The 21,326-nt window shown below is 43.0% G+C and overlaps 7 protein-coding genes across 10 annotated transcripts; 6 read left to right on the top strand and 1 right to left on the bottom strand.

The window, feature by feature from the left end:
* The first annotated feature begins 363 nt into the window (after positions 1-363).
* Positions 364-1,679, top strand: aurB (aurora B). Its single transcript, XM_017146186.3, has 3 exons — positions 364-628; positions 681-1,398; positions 1,463-1,679. The coding sequence occupies exons 1-3, from the start codon at positions 495-497 to the stop codon at positions 1,598-1,600; spliced, it is 990 nt and encodes a 329-aa protein (XP_017001675.1). The 5' UTR covers positions 364-494; the 3' UTR covers positions 1,601-1,679.
* A 631-nt stretch (positions 1,680-2,310) lies between these two features.
* On the top strand, positions 2,311-4,815 carry Dnz1 (DNZDHHC/NEW1 zinc finger protein 11). The gene is made up of 3 exons (XM_017146241.3): positions 2,311-2,877; positions 2,933-3,376; positions 3,828-4,815. Exons 1-3 carry the CDS (start codon positions 2,762-2,764, stop codon positions 4,096-4,098), a joined length of 831 nt encoding a protein of 276 aa, XP_017001730.1. The 5' UTR covers positions 2,311-2,761; the 3' UTR covers positions 4,099-4,815.
* SmydA-3 (SET and MYND domain containing, arthropod-specific, member 3) lies at positions 4,188-10,490 on the bottom strand. Of its 3 annotated transcripts, XR_011418412.1 has the most exons (5): positions 8,721-9,108; positions 8,142-8,471; positions 5,477-5,703; positions 4,679-5,414; positions 4,188-4,593 (listed from the first exon to the last, which is right to left on the bottom strand). XR_011418412.1 is itself a non-coding variant. In XM_017146240.3 (4 exons), the coding sequence occupies exons 1-4, from the start codon at positions 10,458-10,460 to the stop codon at positions 4,816-4,818; spliced, it is 1,512 nt and encodes a 503-aa protein (XP_017001729.2). In that variant the 5' UTR covers positions 10,461-10,490; the 3' UTR covers positions 4,643-4,815. The 3 variants fall into 3 exon arrangements, 2 of the variants coding, with proteins under 2 accessions (XP_017001729.2, XP_017001728.2); XM_017146240.3 differs by lacking the exons at positions 4,188-4,593; positions 8,721-9,108 and adding an exon at positions 10,105-10,490 and having other exon boundaries at positions 4,643-5,414; XM_017146239.3 differs by lacking the exon at positions 4,188-4,593 and having other exon boundaries at positions 4,643-5,414.
* A 431-nt stretch (positions 10,491-10,921) lies between these two features.
* porin lies at positions 10,922-15,284 on the top strand. The gene is made up of 4 exons (XM_017146236.3): positions 10,922-11,048; positions 13,411-13,730; positions 14,252-14,479; positions 14,548-15,284. Exons 2-4 carry the CDS (start codon positions 13,411-13,413, stop codon positions 14,846-14,848), a joined length of 849 nt encoding a protein of 282 aa, XP_017001725.1. The 5' UTR covers positions 10,922-11,048; the 3' UTR covers positions 14,849-15,284.
* Positions 15,285-15,585: 301 nt separating this feature from the next.
* Positions 15,586-17,464, top strand: Porin2. The gene is made up of 3 exons (XM_017146235.3): positions 15,586-16,057; positions 16,726-16,950; positions 17,015-17,464. The coding sequence occupies exons 1-3, from the start codon at positions 15,735-15,737 to the stop codon at positions 17,367-17,369; spliced, it is 903 nt and encodes a 300-aa protein (XP_017001724.2). The 5' UTR covers positions 15,586-15,734; the 3' UTR covers positions 17,370-17,464.
* A 133-nt stretch (positions 17,465-17,597) lies between these two features.
* On the top strand, positions 17,598-19,250 carry LOC108060486 (voltage-dependent anion-selective channel). 2 transcript variants are annotated; one of them, XM_017146189.3, is made up of 3 exons: positions 17,602-18,212; positions 18,558-18,788; positions 18,843-19,250. In XM_017146189.3, the coding sequence occupies exons 1-3, from the start codon at positions 17,716-17,718 to the stop codon at positions 19,141-19,143; spliced, it is 1,029 nt and encodes a 342-aa protein (XP_017001678.2). In that variant the 5' UTR covers positions 17,602-17,715; the 3' UTR covers positions 19,144-19,250. The 2 variants fall into 2 exon arrangements, with proteins under 2 accessions (XP_070071781.1, XP_017001678.2); XM_070215680.1 differs by lacking the exon at positions 18,843-19,250 and having other exon boundaries at positions 17,598-18,166; positions 18,558-18,718.
* A 38-nt stretch (positions 19,251-19,288) lies between these two features.
* LOC108060485 (voltage-dependent anion-selective channel) lies at positions 19,289-20,864 on the top strand. The gene is made up of 3 exons (XM_017146188.3): positions 19,289-19,863; positions 20,239-20,469; positions 20,528-20,864. Exons 1-3 carry the CDS (start codon positions 19,367-19,369, stop codon positions 20,826-20,828), a joined length of 1,029 nt encoding a protein of 342 aa, XP_017001677.2. The 5' UTR covers positions 19,289-19,366; the 3' UTR covers positions 20,829-20,864.
* Positions 20,865-21,326: the final 462 nt, after the last annotated feature.

Here is a 21,326-nt window from a genome sequence, read left to right as displayed (position 1 = left end):
ATTGGGAAATATTTAAATAATTAAGCGGCATTAGTGACAGATAATCCGAAGTTTTCAAACAAAAATTACTTCGATGTTCGATATTTCACTTATTTAAAATAAACAGTAAAATATATATTTTTAGAAAATTTGACTTTTAACAGATTTAGGAAAACTACAAATAAATTGTAAGGGCTAGTACTCAACCCAACAAAAAGTCGTTCGAAACAAATAACTTCATATGAAACAAAATTTTTAGACGTTTTTTTTCGTATTTTTTGTTTTTGACTATTTTTTACTAGTCCTAAACTGTAAAACAATTTAGTGACTTAACAGTACGCACTGTCACTTTCCGTTCCTGTGAAAAGTCACATAGTTTGTCGTTCGTAGCATGCGGCCACACTAATCTCAGCATTCGAAAAAAACGCGCAAATAGAGGGGACGCCAAAGGAAAATACGATTTAAAGGAAACATTTGACTTGATTTCATCGCATTTAGAGTGATTCGCCGGCGCCATGACGCTCTCCCGCACGAAGCACGCCAACCGCAACCACCTGCCGCACCTGCTGACCAAGGTGCCCGAGGAGCACCAGGAGCCGATTAAGAATATGTGCCTCAAGATGATGTCCCACGACGCCTACGGGCAGCCGTATGTAGATCCCACCAAATCCCCGGAAGCCCACTAACTTTGGATCCCCTAGGTACGACTGGAGCTCCCGCGACTTCGAAATGGGCGCCCACTTGGGCCGCGGGAAGTTCGGACGCGTCTACCTGGCGCGGGAACGGCACTCGCACTACCTGGTGGCCATGAAGGTGATGTTCAAGGAGGAGCTGCGCAAGGGCTGTGTGCAGCGCCAGGTTCTTCGCGAGATCGAGATCCAGTCGCGGCTGAAGCACCCGCACATCCTGCGCCTGCTCACCTGGTTCCACGACGAGAGCCGCATCTACCTGGCCCTGGAGATCGCCTCCGAGGGCGAGCTGTTCAAGCACCTGCGCGGAGCACCTAATCACCGGTTCGACGAGCCACGGGCGGCCAAGTACACCTACCAGGTGGCCAATGCCCTCAACTACTGCCACCTGAACAACGTGATCCATCGCGATCTGAAGCCGGAGAACATCCTGCTGACCAGCACCGACGATCTGAAGCTGGCCGACTTCGGTTGGTCGGCGCACACGCCCAACAACAAGCGAAGGACGCTGTGCGGCACACTGGACTACCTGCCGCCGGAGATGGTGGACGGCAACTCCTACGACGACTCCGTGGACCAGTGGTGTCTGGGCATCTTGTGCTACGAGTTCGTCGTCGGCTGCCCGCCCTTCGAGTCGAACAGCACGGAGAGCACCTACAGCAAGATCAGGCGCATGGAGATCTCCTATCCGCCGCACTTGTCGAAGGGCTGCAAGGAGTTAATTGGCGGGGTAAGGCTATTGGCAAGCGTCTTATGTGTTATTTGATATTCTAACATCGTTTTACTCCTTGCAGCTTCTGCGCAAGGAGAGCAAGGGCCGAATCACCTTGGTGGAGGTGATGACGCACTTTTGGGTCAAGGAGGGAATGGCCGAGAGGGAGCTGCAGCTCCTCAAGCGGGAGCGCGGCAAGGAGAACACGGCAAGGAATTAAATGGATTCAGCTTCGCATTTTACATCGACTTATTTACAATTTGATTATGTTCAATAAACGGTTAAGGATATTAAGCAAAGATATTTAATTTGGGTGTTATTTTCAAAAATTCGTAGGAAAAAGTATCCGATGGATATCTTTAATTAAAAATTGTAGGTCTGAAAGACAATTTTCTTTTAAGTACCACCTTTAGCAATATTTAACCAAAATATAAGTATCGTCATTGCAGAAACGGTTCCAAAATCATCTTCACGTTTTAAGACCAACCAAAAAGTAGACTTGGAATAAAATGTTCCTTAAAAATAAATCAAATTTATTAGGAAACAGTATAAACTATATTATCTTTTACAATAACGGAAAGGCTGATCCTCAAACGAACCTTCGTAGATTTTTCCACCCCTGAATAGAAAATACAAATTACATGTATTTTCAAAATCATACAAATTGTATAATTTTTTATTTTTTAACAAAACACTTATAGATATATTTTGGTCAACTATCTCATAAAAATTTAAATAAAAACTTCGAGGATGCTGAAAACTACCTAATTATTATTTTAAATTCTTCTTAACTATCTCATACTTTTAGACGGTAACTAACAAACTTAACTAACCAATAGATTTTAAGGTTTCTATTGCTGAACTTTTGTGTATAATTTTCAACGATTCAGAGTCAGTTTAGAGAACACCAAAACAAGTAATTTATTTTCAGATAAAATAACAATCTGTGTATACCAACCCCCTCAAAATTTATTTTTCTACGCTCATGAGTGATAGGTATTTCCAGTTCTTAGGCAGTGCAATATTATCGCGCTTCCCGTGAACGGTCACCCTAAATAAATAAATGACAAATTCAAGCGTAAAATAAACCCTAAAAAGTCAATGAATCGCTCGATTTGTGAATTGTGCGCCCAGCAGTGAGTGGGCAAAGTGCGGCAGCCGACGAGACCGCCCCCAGGAGCCCCGAGTACCGCCCAGGAGCGGATCGAGGGTCGCCAGAGGAGCCGCGGAAGTACAGCAACAATTGTTATTTTTCGCCCGTCGATTTTCAGGGGGAGGGGGCTACGGACATCAGCCCCTTCGGTTTCTAATTGAATTAAAAGAAAAGGGGGAGGAGGCAATTACACCCAGGTCAGTCCAATAAAAGCCAGGCAGCAGAGCAATGGTCTTCATCCGGGATCCCTGTGGCATCGCCTGCCTGGTGGTCACATACGGGGCAGTTCTCTACGCGGACTATGTGGTCATCCGCTGGATCATCCTGACTACGATGCCGGGCAGGTGAGTAATATATCCGATGAGGAGCTGTTTAACAAAGACCATCCATTTCCGACAGCCTCTGGATGTCCTTCCATGTGGTGCTCTTCAACACCGTCGTCTTCCTGCTGGCCATGTCGCATTCCAAGGCCGTGTTCTCCGATCCCGGCACCGTGCCCCTGCCCGCCAACCGACTGGACTTCTCCGACCTGCACACCACCAACAAGAACAATCCCCCGCCCGGAAACGGCCACAGCAGCGAGTGGACCGTGTGCACCCGCTGTGAGACCTACAGGCCGCCGAGGGCCCACCATTGCCGCATCTGCAAGCGGTGCATCCGGCGCATGGACCACCACTGCCCCTGGATCAACAACTGCGTGGGCGAGCGCAACCAGAAGTACTTCCTGCAGTTCCTCATCTACGTGGCCCTGCTGTCGCTCTACTCCATCGCGCTCATCGTCGGCTCCTGGGTGTGGCCCTGCGAGGAGTGCAGCCAGAACGTGATCGAGACCCAGATACGAATGTAAGTTTGCGAGGCCGCAACTGTAGAAGAACCTGTGGCCCTATTTGGGGTGTGCTGTTCTGAATGCTAAGCGGGATTCCGAGTGCAATGGAAGATACTGCATATAAACTATGGAAACTGTAGTGGCATTTTTACAAATTGTCAAACCATCGCAACTCCGCCATAATAATAATAAGTAATAGATAGATATTAGATAACATTTAAAGTATTAGTGTAGGGTTTTTATCAGATAGCACTGAAAACACACCCTAAGCCATAAAAATGGAAAAATTGATTATACTATAAGGTCATATGCACTAATTACAACTTAATTACTTTCCCTTGGGAAAAGGTCTCAATGGTAATTCGGCGTAGACAAGGAAGTACAATCGGAATACGCATAAATTAGTTTAGCAGGATAGAATTTAAACTTTTTCTCTTTCAATACTTAATAATCCAATTTCCCTTTCAGGATTCACTCGGTTATCCTTATGCTGGTGTCGGCGCTCTTCGGCCTGTTCGTTACGGCCATCATGGTGGACCAGCTGCACGCGATCCTGTACGACGAGACGGCCGTGGAGGCGATACAGCAGAAGGGCACCTACCGGCCCAATCGGCGCAAGTACCAGCTGCTGGCCGATGTCTTCGGCCGCGGACATCCGGCGCTGTGGCTGCTGCCCTGCACCAGTCTGAACCACTCCTCCCGCTACCACGATACGCCTCTTCTGAGCCACGAGGTCTAGGGCCAGGAAATATTCCTTATATTTTGTCCTTGTGTTTATTGTGCGAGCAAAAGGTCGCGGGAATGTTTTTAGTTTTTAGTTATTGTGTGATTTCTTTTAATCAGCCTCCCCCACCCGCAGCCAGTCAAATCGATTCGTATTTCGTATTGTGTATTATATGCTGATTCCAACTTAATTTATGCTTTAGTTTATAATGGTTTGAAATTATAAATATAAAGAAAGCAGCGTCGAGGAGAGGAGGAGCATACTCAAAATGAACACGGATATTTTATAAGGAACTTTTTGCAACTGCTTGTTTAAAATATGCATGCGTAGATCATTTGTACACCGATATAAAACTTCGGCCACCCGGGGTGTTTTTTACCAGTATCGAACTAAGCAGCACATTCTGATTTGAGAAGTAGAAAAATCTCAATTGTATACAATACTACATAGCCATGTACCGAGCTAGGGTATAAGTCCTTATAAAAGCATTTACTATAGACCCGAAGACACCTAGACGCATATACCAAAAATGAAAGAGGAGATCAAAACTCATATAAAATACTGTGCAGCAATAGTTCGTAGTAATTGTAATCACCTTTTAGTTGTAGTTTATTGTTCTTTTGACATTTACGACCATCAACCAGCACGAACAAGATTTTGAATGTAACACCGTCGACCACAGTTGTGTCCCTTGAACAGTTCCCAATAAAGCTATCCGATATGCATAAGAAATCAATCGAGTTCGCTTCCCAGTCCCTCCACGCTCAGCGTTAGCTGTTTCAGCGCCTGCTTGGCCACTACGCAGAGCACTCCCTCCTGGGAGCTCTTGTCCTCGAACTCCAGGATCTCCACGCACTCCTTCAGGAGATCTATGGCATCCACGAGGCGGCCACGCAATTCCCCGCCGTTCACCTTGCCGGCTATGAATCCGCTCTTGGCCAGGAGCACCAGCGGAACGTGCAGCTCGTAGAGATTCATTGCCCGCGTTCGACTGAGACCTGGTTCGAAGGTGTTCAGCACCCGCAGCACCTGGCGACAGAGCTCCGCCTTGCGCTCCAGCTGGTGATCCGGCAGCTGGACCATCTCGTAGCCCTGCACCCGTCCGTACATCTCGATGAGCAGCTGCCTCAGTCCCGTGGCGATGAAGTGCAGCGGGTGCAGCAGGGATTTGTACTTGCGCAGCAGTCGTTCGACCTCCTCCAGTCGCTTGGCTCCCATTTCCAGGGCTTGCACTGAGTTTACCTCGGATTGCAGGGATTGCAGCATCGCCAGAGCCTCCGAATTGTTGGTGGTGGATCCACAGCTGCCGCAGATCCAACTGGTGTCCGTTTCTGCAAAGTTAAGTGTATACTAATGGGGCTAAATGACTTTCTTCGAAAGCGCTTGTGCTCACCAGTCGGCTGCCTGGGCACTTGGTATCCCTCTGCGCACTGACCACACTTTAAACTGGAGAAGTGCGTCCCCAGCTCGGTGGGATCCAGACACCGATCGCACCTGCAGCTGAAGAACTTGCCCTGCTGCAGGTGCTTCTGTCTCTGGGCGGTGCCGTCCAGGGTATACGTATAGCTGTGATGCAGTGGCTGACCCTCCTCCAAGTCCACCATGGCTCGCAGGCGGATTCTGTAAATTATAACGCACTCATAAGAATTATGGATAAATAATTTTAAAGGTTGCGATTCGTATGCATAGATACAATTATTTATAGGATTTATACCATTTCCGTTTAAAAACGTAAAGAAAAGTGCAAGAATAAAGCGATATGTTTTTGTTTGTGTAACAAATATCACAGGTACACAGCCAAAATTTTCCACGAACCATTTCAAGTTTTCCATGATATTTGGGTGCTCCTGAGTAAAAGTCCCATACAAAATTATTTTCCATCACCTACAGGTTCCGCGGTATAGCTAAGAATACAAAAAACCGATGTTTGCCGACATTTTGAATTACGTGGCCTATATAATTGGACCAACCTTTATTATTTTCGGTAGGACCTACTCTCAATACATCAAGGCATTCCTAAAAAATAGTCCCCATTGTGAACCATTGCCCGTGTCTTTGGAATTCGACGCCAAAGTTGAAAATCCCAAAATTGTAGAGATTTTTCTGATGGAAAAACAATTCTGAGGATTAAATCTTGAATGAAAGTAATTTTAACTATTCATTGTATCTATTGTTCATTGTATGCTTTAATTTCGGTTTACAGCGTTTTCATGAGAACATTTTATTGGATTTCTTATACTAATAAAACCGATTTTTTTATTTCATTATCTACTCCTAAATGTTATCAAATTTTGAATAAGTCATGGCAACCTCTAAAACTAAGAAACTAAAATACGTTCACTGAACATACACAGAGAAATATAAATGTTTACTCCCATTCTGTAGGATGCCTTGACTTTTTTAAAATTTGACAACATTTAGGAGTAGATAATGAAATAAAAAAAACGGTTTTATTAGTATAAGAAATCCAATAAAATGTTCTCATGAAAACGCTTTAAACCGAAATTAAAGCATACAATGAACAATAGATACAATGAATAGTTAAAATTACTTCCATTCAAGATTTAATCCTCAGAATTGTTTTTCCATCAGAAAAATCTCTACAATTTTGGGATTTTCAACTTTGGCGTCGAATTCCAAAGACATGGGCAATGGTTCACAATGGGGACTATTTTTTAGGAATGCCTTGATGTATTGAGAGTAGGTCCTACCGAAAATAATAAAGGTTGGTCCAATTATATAGGCCACGTAATTCAAAATGTCGGCAAACATCGGTTTTTTGTATTCTTAGCTATACCGCGGAACCTGTAGGTGATGGAAAATAATTTTGTATGGGACTTTTACTCAGGAGCACCCAAATATCATGGAAAACTTGAAATGGTTCGTGGAAATTTCACAAAGTTTAATTTTGTGTTCCTGTGTATTTAAATGAATGTTATAAAAAAAATATTTGTATTTTTTAAACATTTCTGAATTTCGAATAAGGTGGAAAAAAAAATTATATCTTTGTATACCCGTTACTCGTAGAGTAAAAGGGTATATTGTATTCGTGATCAGGGTCACTTGTATTCGTGCAAAAGTATGTAACAGCTAGAAAGAAGCACTTCCGACCCTATATTCTTGATCAGGGTCACTAGCCGAGTCGATGTAGCCATGTCCGTCTGTCCGTCTGTCTGTCCGTATGAACGCTGAGATCTCGGAAACTATAAAAGCTAGAAGATTCAGCGCAAGTTTGTTTCAAAAGGGTGCCACGCCCCCTCTAACGCCCACAATCGCTTATATACGATTTTAAAAATTTCAATATTTCGAGAAAGTAAAAATGCAGTTTTATGGTGTTTATCAATACCTATCGAAATGTAGAAGAAATTTTTTAAATCGGACCATTCGTTAAAAAGTTACGGCGGATCTAAGTTTTTATCTCCATCTCCTTCGCACTTCCTTTAACTGATTAACGGGTATCTGATAGTCGGGGCACCCGACTATAGCGTTCTCTCTTGTTTACATTACATTACATTCTCTTCTTCTCTGAGATAAAGCTTTTCTCTAACATTTCAAAATTTCGAATTAAATTTAACAATATTAGCCTAATTAATTTAATTTGGACGTCAATATTACATAGCTGCAATAGGAAGGATCAAAAAAATAATGCCAAAATAATACGAAAGCAGCTAAAATGTTGATTCTTTTAGCATATAAGCAAGTAAATCTAAATTTATTGGTTTTTTAAGATAATAGGAATGATCTGCAAGGGTATATAAGCTTCCTTTCTTGTTTTAAAAAGGTATATTAAAGCTAGGTATGGCCTGAAAGTTCTATTGATGCTTATAAAAAACTAACTAACTTACTTGGCACCCCAGAAATCTGATCTTTTTGGTAAATAATATTTTTGTGATCTCTAGAGACACTTTTGACGACCCACCCATGTTATATTTTATCTTTTTCTAAGGCCGAAAAGTAATTCTACACCTTTTGTATTTAGAGCGAATACAGAACTTCGAAAGTGGTTTCTCCTGTATGGCCTAAAAGCTTAATTTATTTTAAGATCTTAGTATACTCACTTGTAGCCCTCGCTGGGATAGATACTCCTGGATGTGTTCGGCATGCAATTGTGGGCCAGAATGCCGGTGTATGGGAAGAGGCACCTCAAGGGATAACCCCTCGAGCTTCTCGCCTCAAAGGCGTTAACCTCCAGCACACCCACCACCTGCATGATCAGCTCCTCACTGAACCGGGAGGCCAGTTTGCAGGGACCCCGCAAATACTGAGCAATGTTAACGCGATCCGCATGCCACACATCAGCGTCCTTTTTCCGCTCCTCCTCGTGGTGCTCCATCGGGGCCACCTCGCTGTCCCATCGCCCGGGATTGGCCTCCTTCGCCAGCAGTACCCTGAAAGTCAGAAATTCAAAAAGTTAGCAAAGTGATTTACTAAGTTTCCACGTACCAAATCTTAATGATATTAGTAGCAACATTTACTTAGAAAAAATAAAATTAAAATAAATCTTAAGTGTTTTATGACTTTATCTCATTCAAAATTAATCTTTCGACACCCCCTATGTGCCAAAAGAAATGCGAATAGTGGTCGTATCAGTTTGTTTTGCGGCTGGTTCTATTTTTGTTCCTCCCGCTGGGCTTCACCTGAGCGGCATGATACAATCCAATTGCGGACAGTGGTTGCTTCCGCTGGGAGGAGGGAAGAATCTTGCCCGAGACTCGCTCAGCTCCCGGCACTCCAGCTGGAAATGAACGCCATCCTGATTCCCCGAGCAATCCTCGCACAACGGCCACCCGCACTCGCTGCACTGCTCCTCCTCCGGCTCCAGACCGGGTTCGTAGCACCCTAGGCACACCACCGGTCCATTGCACTTGGGTCCCACGGCGAAGGGCAGTTCCTCGATGAGCAGGCCGTGGCCAAGAGTCGCCTCCTTGGCCACCAGATAGCGTCCGCAGACCGGACTCCATTGGACCGACGTCCGATTCACCGACAGCGTTGGCGTCGCTGTCATTTCGCTGACTGACACCGGTTGGCCGAACTCAGATCATGGGCAGACCTCACAAATAATGCCATCCACTACATCCCACTACATAGCAACATTTTGGCCTCATCATATTTGCGCGGTACAGTGGTACCACACGAAAATTGTGTGGAAAAACGTTTTCTTTATGCAAATAATTGGTCATCAGCTGAAATCTGCAGGCTCATTAATATTTCCAAAATTTTGTTGAAGTTTATCAAATTTAAAATTTTGTGTTATCTTCAGTGAAATGAAAAACCTCGATAAACTTTTGTTTTCCCTTACAAAGGTCCACCCTAATGTACATATATTAAGTAGCTGAGACTTTCATGCTCTATTTCTATTTACTATGTACCTATATTTTAAAATTTGCGGCGGGTTAAGTAAATAGAGAAAATAAAAAATAATGATATCGAGTGTTTACGTTTCTTGTTTGTTATTAAACCAATGGGGTCTCAAACAAAATAAGGCCAGAATGATTAGTTTGGGGAAATATTAATGAACGGCAGTTACCCTTAGTGTAGGTTTATTAAGTTTTATAGATTTAAATAGGTAAGTTTTAGTTTTATAGATTTATAATGAATATCGAACGTTATTTTTAAGGCCATTATGTTCAAAAAAGAATGTTTATAAGCAACAATTATTTAGTTTTGAACAATTTAATACAAAACAACAGAGATTTATTTACTATTAATTTATTAAAAGACCTAGTGTAATTTATCATTATGGAAGAAACTAACATGCAAATGGACTTTATAAACGAAGAATGCCCTATAATTTAAATTTGCTCCACCGTTCCTTACACTGTGTTTTTGATCCATCGCCTTCTTTGACGTCGTCGCAACGAGTTTTCGGTCTTGCCGCCTCGCATACGATCTCCGAGAAATGGGCCGCGGCTGCCAAAACTAATATTCTGACAGGTTCCCAGAGGGGCCCCTGATCCCCCAGGTCCCCGGAACCCCGTAGATTTGTGCACATTCCCCCCGCTGGAGCCCCGTCGAACTAACCTCAATGGTGTTATGCAATCCAACTGCGGGCAGACGCCATCATCGCTCACATTCCCGGCGAAAGTGACACGTGCGGCGGAGAAGACCTGGCACTCTCCGCGGTGATCAGTGGCGTCATCGTCGTCGGCACACGATGCGCACAGCGGCCAGTCGCAGAGTTCGCAGCGGTCCAGCGAGTCCCCGTCCTCCCCGAACTGCAGGAACTGGTAGCACCCGAGGCAGGCGATGCCGCTGTCCCGCTTTGGCCCTCGGGCGAAGGGAAGCTCCTCCAGCACCAGGTCGCCCCGCTCCACGGATGACGCGGTCGCCAGACAGCGACCCAGGACGGCGTCCTCCTTCAGACGGGCCTTCAACATGCTGTCGCCGCACGAGAAACGCACTGGGCCCGATCAAAGCCCATTTGAATCGGATTATGCGGTCGATTGGCTGCCCTGCACGAGTGACACGCTGGGCCTTCTAAAAATAAAGTGCATTACAAACACTCGATTGTTATCAATGAGTAGAGTAATAACATTTACTTTTAGTTAGTTCATTAGGCAGTTAAAATAATTTCTTAAATATTTAGAAACTAAATAAAGTTATACAATCATAGCATATGAATTACATATGTATGTAAGATCAATAAATAAAAAAGATATTGCCTATGTTTTCAATAATTTAAAATTTAAATTTCAAAAAACCGTTTAAAAACTGCCGTTACTGAAAGGGTGACCGTGTTCCAAAAACAAAACTATCGATAGTTTTATGTTGGCGTTCTGCACAGTGTTACCAGGCTATATTTGTCCCAAGATTTTTTAGGCAATTCTAGGTTGTTCGAGATTTTGAATCTCCCCCGCTGGTAACACTGCGGAAAATTACAAAATTTTGTGGTGTACGTTTGTCGTGGTTGTCTCTGTTCCTCTGCGTTTCGCATTACACTCTAACCAAACTAAAACTCATTAAAAGTAAGTACAGACCCTATAGAGTTCCCAATGCAAGCAGGGAAAACCCTTAGGAGCCGTAATGAAGTGGAAAATTAGGATTTTAGGTGCTAGTGATTTCATAACCTCGAAAAGAAAAAATTGCAAGTAGACACGCGCATGAACCAAAAGCAAAAGGGCTGAGCACTTTTTGGATGACGAGAAGCGAATTTGTTATCAGCGAATGGGAAGTGTTTTGGCACAATAATTAATTGATAATTCGGCAATCGAAGGGGAAATTCTGCCGGTCAGCTATCACACACACATACGAGCTACACACGCACACCGATGCAGACACAGTTCATTGGCAGCAGCTGCCGGCGAATAAAAAAAGAAAAGAAGCTGAAAAAACGATGGAAAAGTGCCTGGCGAATTCTGTTACGTAACACTCGCAGCCAATGTGCTAGCGCTCTTGTTTAAATTGTTTTGATCAATTCCGTTCGTTATTGTCATGTTGCCATCCACCCCACCTCGCTCAATAAACATTTTCATTTTCGCTCTCGACTGTTCTTTTCTTCATCTTTATCACTGTTTGTTTGTGGTCATGTGAGGCTTGCATTTTCGATTGTGGGTGGTAGTTTTAGCGTGACGTCACCTGGAAAATCAATACCCCTTGCTGTGACACCTTTTCGTGCCGTTCCCTTCGTGCTTTCCATTCCCCATCGATTTCCCGGCTGTTATGCAACTGGCGAAAAAATGGGCTGCAGCCCCTCCCACTTTATAACCTCCTCGTCAAGGTCATCACCACCGAGAAGCTGATTCATTTTCACCGGGGAATCCATCTCCCAGACTTTTTTCATTATCTGATGACCAGGTTATATCACCTGACATCCGAAGAATAAAAGTTCTTAGCCTTTTCCGTTTGGCTGCTGGCCATAACGACTTTATTTTGCCGCTAGCCGCTTTTCATAATTTTCCGCCTTGATTGCTTTGATTTGTTCCCACCGCTGCATCTTTCAAACTGCACTGAAAAAAAAATAATATAATAGGACTATCACTTTTATACAATTTTTACCAAAAAGTTTGGATATTCAAACACTGAAAGAAATGTAATATAATTTCACCCCGTGATTTAGTTTCAAAACAGAATGATTTTATTTCTGAAGGAATTTTAAATTCGATTTAAAATATTTCTCAAATCATAATTATAAATTTCTGCCGTGCCCAATATTCGTACCGCAACTGTACGGCGCATTCTTGACGTCACGCAAATAGAAACGGCGAAGAAGAGACCAAAGCAGAGGCTGCAAATGTGCAGTTAGCTGGCTGTGTCAATGATCGCTTGCCTAGCGGACTGAACTGACCAGCAATTAATGCCAACAAGTACGGAACATAAACATAGAAGCCACAGCTAGGGCCAGAATAATAGGGATCTGCCATCACGTAGCCTCTGAGAATGATCACCTCATCGGATTAGTAACGTTTTAATGATAAGTAAATATCAAATAAAATAAAAATATTTTTTTTAGTTTATTTTTAAACTCTAAACTCATAGAAGTAGATAATAATGTTAGGATGTTAACATCATGTGAATAAAATCATCCGACTCCTAGAAAATCATCAGTTTCTTAGTATTATCGCAGTCGCTAATTAATAGAGTAATGAAGAGTTACACAAAAAATAAACCTTTACGCCTTTAGAGTTGGGGGTGTAGAAATATAGTCTAGCCTAGATACGAAAGAAATAATATGTTTATTTTGAAAACCCCTTTAGGTTTCAGTAATAATTAAATCATTTTTTAGAATTCTGTTCTAATTATTTATTTATTCTAGTATATAATTGAAAAACTAAAAATCCATCAAAGTTATTTCTCACACTGAGTATCCCCGATCAATGGGTACGATTGGAAGTTCCTTCGCTAATTCTATTTTTCCACTTTTCCTCGTCACTTTCTTTTGCCCCAGACGAGCATTGACCCCCTCTCTCAGTCACGAGTAATTTCCCTGCCTCGGTTGGTACAGAACGTACCTCTGGCTGCCTTGAACACTAATTTAAATTGATTTATTTATTTTCGCCGCAAAAATTGACATTTAGCCAAAGTGAAAAGCGGAAATGGCCCGAAAAATTCTTTGCCCGTGTTGATGCTGTTTTTTTTTGCTACCCCTAGTTTTAGTTTTCACTTTTCTTTTCCGGCAGATAGAACACTTCTAAATAACGTTAGACAGAAAGTAATTATCATCATGTTGCTGATAAGATTAAACCAGCCCCCGTCCATAAAACTTATCGTTCGTAACGCGCAATATTTGACCTGGCGAGTGAAATGATTTCGCAATAAATACCCCCTTCGTCACGAATATCGATTATTCACCAGCTAATTGGCGGCGCGTTAAAATCCATTCCATTCCAGATGGCTCCTCCATCATACAGCGATTTGGGCAAGCAGGCTCGCGATGTCTTCAGCAAAGGCTACAACTTCGGCCTGTGGAAGCTCGATCTGAAGACCAAGACCTCGTCGGGCATCGAGTTCAACACAGCCGGACACTCCAACCAGGAGTCCGGCAAGGTCTTCGGCTCCCTGGAGACCAAGTACAAGGTCAAGGACTACGGCCTGACCCTGACTGAGAAGTGGAACACAGACAACACGCTGTTCACCGAGGTCGCTGTCCAGGATCAGCTGCTCGAGGGTCTGAAGCTGTCCCTGGAGGGCAACTTCGCCCCCCAGTCTGGGTGAGTCCTTTAACTTAATAAACCCAGGGCATTGGTAAAAATATTTAAATTAATAGCTTACCTTAAAATAACTTAATACTTATGTCACTGTTGCTTCAAACATTTTTTATGAGCCAAAAAAAGATTAAAAATTAGCCAATTTGAATTAAAAAGAACCAAATTTTTATCATATACCAAATTACCATACCAACGGAACAATTTAGTTTCAATCTGGCACTTTTAGGTTTCAGACATTGATCATTTTTAAAATTGCAAAAAAAAAATGCATTAATACAATAATGAATTCGTATTTTTCAAGTTTAAAATATGTTTTTATCGCTATAAGCAAAAAAGTGCCAAATTCAATAAAAGTGGGCCAAAGAGCCAGAGCTCAAAAGAGCCAAATCTAGCAACCGTGACTTATGTTAAAACATAAAGTCTAACGAAAATGAATATTGGAGTAAATAATTTAAAAGTGCGTTTAGTCTTTCACTCTTTATTTCATCAGATCACTAATGTATTTAATTTCCCTCCTCCAACAGCAACAAGAACGGCAAGTTCAAGGTGGCCTACGGACATGAGAACGTCAAGGCCGATTCGGATGTGAACATTGATCTGAAGGGCCCCTTGATCAATGCTTCTGCCGTGCTGGGCTACCAGGGATGGTTGGCCGGCTACCAGACCGCATTTGACACACAACAGTCCAAGCTGACCACCAACAACTTTGCCCTTGGCTACACCACCAAGGACTTTGTCTTGCACACAGCTGTGTGAGTATTACTGCTGGGCTGCTGGTTTTAAATAAACCCCATATTAATGGTTTCGTTTTCCGAATTAGCAACGACGGCCAGGAGTTCAGCGGCTCGATCTTCCAACGCACTTCGGACAAGCTGGACGTGGGTGTGCAGCTGTCGTGGGCCAGCGGCACCAGCAACACCAAGTTCGCCATCGGCGCCAAGTATCAGCTGGATGACGATGCCAGCGTGCGCGCCAAGGTCAACAACGCCAGCCAGGTGGGTCTGGGATACCAGCAGAAGCTGCGCGACGGAGTCACCCTGACCCTGTCCACGCTGGTCGATGGCAAGAACTTCAATGCCGGCGGCCACAAGATCGGTGTTGGTCTGGAGCTGGAGGCCTAAGTCGACGATATCCCGCCAGTCGTGGAGTCCTTGAACGTTGTCTAACATCCCCACACGCCCAACAACAGAACAACAACAGCCAGACAAGTGCAGAAACAACAAGAACAAACAAAATAAAAGAAAAGATATTCTTCAGAAAATAACAACACACAGTCAAATATAAAGAGAATCTGCACATCTTAACGATTCGATTGGATCAGTTGTCACCCGGCCAGCCGGCCACCACCACATCCGCCCACTCCCTGCCCCAGCCACCCGAATCTGCAGAAGAGACACTGCCAGCAAACGATGCAAGGGGTGGGTGGGTCAATCGCTTGGTCGGTCGGTCCTTCGTCGTTGGATGTAGCTTTGATTAGTGCATTGAAAATTAGCAAATTTGTTGTTGGCAAAAGTACAGTAAATACATTTACCTATTAAAAAAAATATTGAAAAGGAATATTACGGCTCAAAAGGCATTGCATTTTTTCGTTTGCTAGGACCTTTTTAAACACAACCCCGAATCCACATTATCATTAACAATCTTTTACTTTTCGTTGTCGATTTACATGAGAAATAAATTTGAGAAGAAAATGCCCTGGTTGCAGGGTTGATAAACCGGCTTGATTCGAAAGATTTGAACAAATTCATTTCAACGAAATGTGGTCAGAACTTTGAATATTTGAATGGTTGATAAAATACAAAGTCTCGAAAATAATGTAATTGTGGGTCGTAGGCAGAGGACGCCATGCATTTTAGTTCAAAGGGGTGTAGCCTGTGTAAAACTCGATACTGATCAGGCAGCATTAGATACAAATTTTCGGCTAATCGAGGCTGTTAAAGCGTAGAGAAAAAAATTTCGAAATCAGTCGGGCCCTATATACCATACCACCTTTTCATTCCGCCCATAATGGCTCCAACGCCGACATATCCCGATCTGGGCAAGCTGGCCCGCGATCTTTTCAGGCGCGGCTACCATCCGGGAATCTGGCAGATCGACTGCAAGACTCTGACCAATTCGGGCATAGAGTTCTTCACCACGGGCTTCGCCAGCCAGGACAACAGCAAGGTGTCCGGCTCCCTGCAGAGCAAGTACAAAATCGAGGACCAGGGCCTGACCCTCACCGAGAGATGGAACACGGAGAACTGGCTCTTCGGCGAGATAATGCATCGGGATAAGTTGGCCGAGGGTCTGATGCTAGCCTTGGAAGCAAAGTTCCAGCCGGGATCAAAGTGCGTACGGGGGTTATATCCAATTTAATGGAATCTTATAGTTATACCCCGTTACTCGTAGAGTAAAAGGGTATATTGTATTCGTGCAAAAGTATGTAACAGGGAGAAGGAAGCGTTTCCGAACCTATAAAGTATATATATTCTTGATCAGGGTCACTGGCCGAGTTGATATAGCCATGTCCGTCTGTCCTTCTCTTTGTCTGTCTGTCCATATGAACGCTGAGATCTCAGAAACTACAAGAGCTAGAAGGGTGAGATTTTCCACACCTATTCTTGGGGTTCCTACGCAGCGCAAGTTTATTTCAGCCGAGCGCCACGCCCCCTCTAATGCCCACAATCGCCCACTAACGATTTTAAAATGTGTCTGGCGCCCACACCTTTAAGGATTTCCGAGAAGTATAAATGCAATTTTGTTGTGTGTATTTATACCTATACATATGTAGATTTTTTAAATCGGACCATTCATTAAAAAGTTATACGCAATCAAAAAATTGTATATATCCATCTCCCTCGCACTCCCTTTAGCCGAGTGACGGGTATTAAATAGTCGGGACACATACCCGACTATAGCGTTCTCTCTTGTTTTTTTTTAATAACTTCATTAGTTTGATTTTTAATAATTATTGAAATATTAACAACAAACTCAATTTAACCAATTCTGCCAACAGCGCGGCGGATGGGAAGTTCAAGATGGGCTTTGCCCAGGAGAATTTCAACTTCCTGGCCGACATTGGGCTAAACTCGGAACCGATATTGAACTGCTCGCTGGTTGTGGGCCACAAGGAGTTCCTGGGCGGAGTGGGCACCGAGTTCGATGTTGGTAACACCGAATTCAAAGGCTGGAAAGTTGCCCTGGGCTGGTCCAACGAAACAGCGACCCTCCATGGCGAGTTGTAAGTGCCAAAGGGTAGGGAAGATAACAGAGGTTTTGCTCAAACCATACCCCACATTTTGCAGGAAGAACGGAGACACCTGGCTGGCCTCGCTCTTTTACAAGGCGAACGAGAAGATCGATGCCGGGGTCGAGGTCACCAAGGCCGGCGGAGGCGGTGGTGGAGCTGCTGCCGAAGGGGCGCCCGAGGGTCAAGCGGAAGGCGGTGGCGGAGATGTCGTCGTTAACCTGGGCATGATCTACCACCTGGAGGAAGATGCCCTCATTCGCGCCAAGATCAACAACGTGGTAGAGCTGGGCTTGGGATACGAGCAGAAGCTGCGCGAGGGCATCACCGCCTCCATTTCCGCCGTGCTGGATTGCAACAACTTCAAGGATGGAAACCACCGATTCGGCGTGGGCGTGGCCCTCCAGTGCTGATGGAGCTTTGACGGCACCCACTCAACGATTTCAATTTCCAAATTGGTTTAACTTTATTCAAACGAAAAATATATTTACTTTTTCATCATAACAAAGATGCATTCTTTTTTAAGACATATAGGGTCGATTTAGAAAAGGTTTTTATAGATTTCATTATTTTATTAATGAGCAATGTCCCTGTTATATATCTGTTCCAAATTCTTGACATTTGCATATTCATATAGGAAAAACAGTTCTCTCGGTGTTTCGATCGTAGCTGCTTTGATCGTTTTGTCAGATATTTAGCGGCCCCAAAATTCCAAATTAATAAAACTCCGAGTTGAATGATATTGTATGATATTGCACAATGCCCATGAGAAACAGGATTCGAAACTTGTTCAGGAGGAACAAGCGGAAACGTCTGGCATCGGAGCACGTAGAGAGTGAGGCCACTGATAATAGCGGTGGTGATGCCCAGAACAGCAGCAACGAGGATGAGGCCAAGAAGGAGAATCGAGTGGAGATCCTGCCTCCTCCGCCGATGGAGGGCGAGATGCCCACCTACTTCCATGTGGGGCTCCTGGCGAAGATGTGCCTCATCCACGGCTACTCGAACGGCCTTTGGAAGCTGCAGAGCACCTCGAAAACCGAGAAGGACTTCTTCCTGAGCAGCTTCGGTGAGGGCTATCCGACCTGGAACTCTGTCTACGGAGGACTGGAGGCCTACAAAGAAGAGGGGAACTTTCACGTATCCCTAGCCTGGCTGACCGACGGATACTTGCTGTCCGACCTTGGAGCACGTGGAGACGTCCTGGGAGGTATGTGGTCCTCCGTCGTAAAGTCTATGCTCGGCACGAGTGAAGGGTGAGTAGGATTCAAATCACAGGATCGCTAAAATAAAGTGGTTGGGTTTTTGACTTAGTCAATGAAGAATGACTAGTGCTTTTTTTAAAGATCATATCATTACAATTGACATTAAAGTCGAAATCAGGGGTTTCACAAAAATTTTACCAACCTAAATCCGTTATGTTTTTTAAGTACATGAATGCACAAAACCAACCGGCTTTGGTTGGAGTAGATTTCTGTAACTCCCCCGTAAAAGAGCTTTCAAAAATAAGTCCCGTTTCCACAGTATCATATCCAAAGTAAACTTTAAATTAAGAGCTCATGTAGATGACTGATAGATGTCTCAATTTTAAACCTTTTCAGATGTGAGTATCAATGCAAGGTGAAGTGCGCTTTCGAACGAAATCCCGCGAAAGTGGAGCTGTATGTCCCCATTTACAAGGATCCCCTCTTTATGGGCTACATTCTGGCTGAGCCTGCCAAAAATTACCTGTTAGGTTACCGCACAGTATTCAATGTGGAAGATAAGAAATTCAGCATGCATGCCCTTTGCATGGGCTATAGCAGTGGTTCCACAGAAGTAGGACTGAAACTGTAGGTCACATTCGACTTCATAATATTTCACTGATTTACATCCCAATATTTTAGTGAGAACTTCGAGACAATTCGAGGATCTATATTTCAGCGCATTGGGGAAAAGTGGGCCTTGGCCTTAAAGGCGAACCTTTATGGAAACGTTAATGCCAAGAGTGTGCACATTGGGGGCCAGTACGAGTTGGAACCTGGAACTTCGATAAAGGCAAAAGTGCGAGGGGACACCCGCCTTGGTTTTGTCTTTCAACGGAAACTTCGTGAGGACATTGAAGTTTTGCTTCACTTTTGTTTTGAAGGAAAATATCCAATTAATGGAAAGCATAAGTTCGGCGCATCCTGGTACTTTAATATGTAGGCTCTAAATTGGTGTTTGTGGTCTTTTGCAAGTAAAATATAAAATACGAAAATATCTGAAATTAGTTTAGTTTAATTTCAAAACTCTCTGATTTCAAAATCTTTAAGCAAACGCAATTTTTGACTACACCAGTAGTTGTTGTTTCCAGTGTCATATCTTTTTTTTTTCGACCAAAATTTTAAATTTTTTTCCTAATTATTTGCGATTTTTTAAGTTCTTATCAATGCCAAAAGCAAAGGAAAGACTGCGCAGCTTGTTTCGCCGAAACAAAAAGCGTAACCGACAAACCACCTATCCCAAGGACGAAGAGAACAAAGAAGAGGAAGAACCAGCTAAGCAGGAAGAAGCTGAGGAATCCAATAAGAAGTTTGAAATGGAGATAATACCCAATCCACCGGAAGAGGGCGAAATGCCCTCCTACTTCCACGTGGGCGTCTTGGCCAAGGAGCTCCTCGTCAACGGATTTAAGATCGGCGCCTGGAAGATGGAGTGCATTACGAGGACGGACAAGGACTTCTATCTGAGCACCTTCGGCGAGGGATATCCGACCATGGATTCCGTCTTTGGGGGACTGGAGGTGTTCAAGGAGATCGACAACTACAATATGTCCCTTGGCTGGTTTACCAACCATGAAGTTTTGTCGGAGATTGGAGTGCATGGCATGAATATGGGTAGTCAGTGGTATGCGCTCCTGAAGTCGACAATTGGCACAAAAGACGAGTGAGTGTTTCAAAACTTCGTCTTCAAACTAGCTTCATTCTTAAAAAATGTTATAGATGTTTCCTTAAAAATGTAATATGATAACTACACGTCGGATTTTAGGTAAAATCGATTTTTTTAATACGATTTAAAACCACATTTGATTGGTTACAAATTTTATTTATTAAGTTATAATTAGATTTAGGCAAAACCTAATTGAGATTTTTGTAAAAAAATTTTAACCAATCAAATGTGGATTTAAATCATATTTAAAAAAAACGAATTCACCTAAAATCCGATAGCTAATCACTTGGATCCAAATACGTAGATCTAAAAACACAAAAACCCGTTTTAAAAGTTCACTTGACCAAGGTCTCTTACTGATTTACTTTACAGAATAACTTTTAAAACAAAACTGAAGTGCGGCTTCGAGCGTAATCCTGTTAAAGTGGAACTGGTGTTGCCCCTTTATAAGGAACCACTTTTCTTGGGCTATGTCATCGTTGCGCCGGTCGAGAATTGGCTTCTAGGATACCGTGCAGCTTACAATTTAGATAACAAGGGTTTCGATAGGCACGTCTTATGCTTGGGCTATAACAACGGGAGGACCGAAGTGGGTCTGAAACTGTAGGTTCTCCTATGTCCAGTCGAGGACTTTATGACTTTACTAATACTCTACTTGTAGCGAGAATTTTGAGGACCTGCGAGGATCGATTTTTCAACGGATTGGAGAAGGCTGGGCCTTTGCTATAAAGTCGAACCTTTACAGTTCGGAAAATATCAAACAGTTTGCGATTGGCGTTCAGTACGACTTCCAGAACGGAACGCTGGTAAAGGCGAAAGTGCGGGAAGACTCAAGAACAGGGTTTGTGTACCAAACGAAAATCGGAGAAAATATTGACGTCATGTATCACGTGGCTTTCGATGGCGTAGACCCTATTGGTGGGGCTCATAGAATAGGCGTTTCCTGGGAGTTTCACTGCTAAACAAAAAACAAAACTGTAAAAGGGTTATATCAAACATATCTGTGATAAAACACAATTGGTATATTTTAATTGTATGGAAAATTGTTATTGTTGGGGAGCTATAGTGCTCATTTTTCTTATCATAATTTTAAGGACAACTAAAATGCATCATGTTAGGAGCTAAGGCTCAAGAAGATGCAAAAGTGAATAAATTTGTTAAAATATTCTTCGAAAGTAAATTGTCATTAGATACACTACACAATATAAAAACCGATGGGTTTTCAAGGTCTGAAGTCGTTTTTTCCGAATGCTTTTTAACTGCCTTTAATTAAAGTTATCCAAAAAATAGTAAATGATAGATTAATAAGTAAATCATCACAAAAGGTTCCCTTATTTGTTAGGAATTTTTGAATAATTACAATTAAAATTATCAATTTTTTTATTTGTGGTAATATGCGTTTTTATTTTTTTTTCAATATTTTTAAAATTTAAAGATTCAGCGGTATATGGAATACCCCA

Source organism: Drosophila takahashii, chromosome 2L, assembly GCF_030179915.1.
Source record: "Drosophila takahashii strain IR98-3 E-12201 chromosome 2L, DtakHiC1v2, whole genome shotgun sequence".
Classification (NCBI taxonomy): Eukaryota; Metazoa; Arthropoda; class Insecta; order Diptera; family Drosophilidae; genus Drosophila; species Drosophila takahashii.
Note: the sequence above shows the minus strand (reverse complement) of the source record. Positions and strands in the feature narration are given on the sequence as shown.

What these genes read in the sequence shown, in the direction of transcription:
- aurB (XM_017146186.3), top strand. Translation starts at nt 495, where the DNA reads ATGACGCTCTCCCGCACGAAGCACGCCAACCGCAACCACCTGCCGCAC. An exon ending in CACGACGCCTACGGGCAGCC is followed by an intron (nt 629 to 680) that starts GTATGTAGATCC and finishes TGGATCCCCTAG; the next exon opens with GTACGACTGGAGCTCCCGCG. An exon ending in GCAAGGAGTTAATTGGCGGG is followed by an intron (nt 1,399 to 1,462) that starts GTAAGGCTATTG and finishes TACTCCTTGCAG; the next exon opens with CTTCTGCGCAAGGAGAGCAA.
- Dnz1 (XM_017146241.3), top strand. Translation starts at nt 2,762, where the DNA reads ATGGTCTTCATCCGGGATCCCTGTGGCATCGCCTGCCTGGTGGTCACA. An exon ending in CTGACTACGATGCCGGGCAG is followed by an intron (nt 2,878 to 2,932) that starts GTGAGTAATATA and finishes CATTTCCGACAG; the next exon opens with CCTCTGGATGTCCTTCCATG. An exon ending in ATCGAGACCCAGATACGAAT is followed by an intron (nt 3,377 to 3,827) that starts GTAAGTTTGCGA and finishes TTTCCCTTTCAG; the next exon opens with GATTCACTCGGTTATCCTTA.
- SmydA-3 (XM_017146239.3), bottom strand. Translation starts at nt 9,088, where the DNA reads ATGACAGCGACGCCAACGCTGTCGGTGAATCGGACGTCGGTCCAATGG. An exon ending in GATTGTATCATGCCGCTCAG is followed by an intron (nt 8,472 to 8,720) that starts GTGAAGCCCAGC and finishes TCTGACTTTCAG; the next exon opens with GGTACTGCTGGCGAAGGAGG. An exon ending in AGTGCCCAGGCAGCCGACTG is followed by an intron (nt 5,415 to 5,476) that starts GTGAGCACAAGC and finishes TTAACTTTGCAG; the next exon opens with AAACGGACACCAGTTGGATC.
- porin (XM_017146236.3), top strand. Translation starts at nt 13,411, where the DNA reads ATGGCTCCTCCATCATACAGCGATTTGGGCAAGCAGGCTCGCGATGTC. An exon ending in AACTTCGCCCCCCAGTCTGG is followed by an intron (nt 13,731 to 14,251) that starts GTGAGTCCTTTA and finishes CTCCTCCAACAG; the next exon opens with CAACAAGAACGGCAAGTTCA. An exon ending in TTTGTCTTGCACACAGCTGT is followed by an intron (nt 14,480 to 14,547) that starts GTGAGTATTACT and finishes TTTCCGAATTAG; the next exon opens with CAACGACGGCCAGGAGTTCA.
- Porin2 (XM_017146235.3), top strand. Translation starts at nt 15,735, where the DNA reads ATGGCTCCAACGCCGACATATCCCGATCTGGGCAAGCTGGCCCGCGAT. An exon ending in AAGTTCCAGCCGGGATCAAA is followed by an intron (nt 16,058 to 16,725) that starts GTGCGTACGGGG and finishes TTCTGCCAACAG; the next exon opens with CGCGGCGGATGGGAAGTTCA. An exon ending in GCGACCCTCCATGGCGAGTT is followed by an intron (nt 16,951 to 17,014) that starts GTAAGTGCCAAA and finishes CACATTTTGCAG; the next exon opens with GAAGAACGGAGACACCTGGC.
- LOC108060486 (XM_017146189.3), top strand. Translation starts at nt 17,716, where the DNA reads ATGCCCATGAGAAACAGGATTCGAAACTTGTTCAGGAGGAACAAGCGG. An exon ending in ATGCTCGGCACGAGTGAAGG is followed by an intron (nt 18,213 to 18,557) that starts GTGAGTAGGATT and finishes AAACCTTTTCAG; the next exon opens with ATGTGAGTATCAATGCAAGG. An exon ending in ACAGAAGTAGGACTGAAACT is followed by an intron (nt 18,789 to 18,842) that starts GTAGGTCACATT and finishes CCAATATTTTAG; the next exon opens with TGAGAACTTCGAGACAATTC.
- LOC108060485 (XM_017146188.3), top strand. Translation starts at nt 19,367, where the DNA reads ATGCCAAAAGCAAAGGAAAGACTGCGCAGCTTGTTTCGCCGAAACAAA. An exon ending in ACAATTGGCACAAAAGACGA is followed by an intron (nt 19,864 to 20,238) that starts GTGAGTGTTTCA and finishes TTTACTTTACAG; the next exon opens with AATAACTTTTAAAACAAAAC. An exon ending in ACCGAAGTGGGTCTGAAACT is followed by an intron (nt 20,470 to 20,527) that starts GTAGGTTCTCCT and finishes CTCTACTTGTAG; the next exon opens with CGAGAATTTTGAGGACCTGC.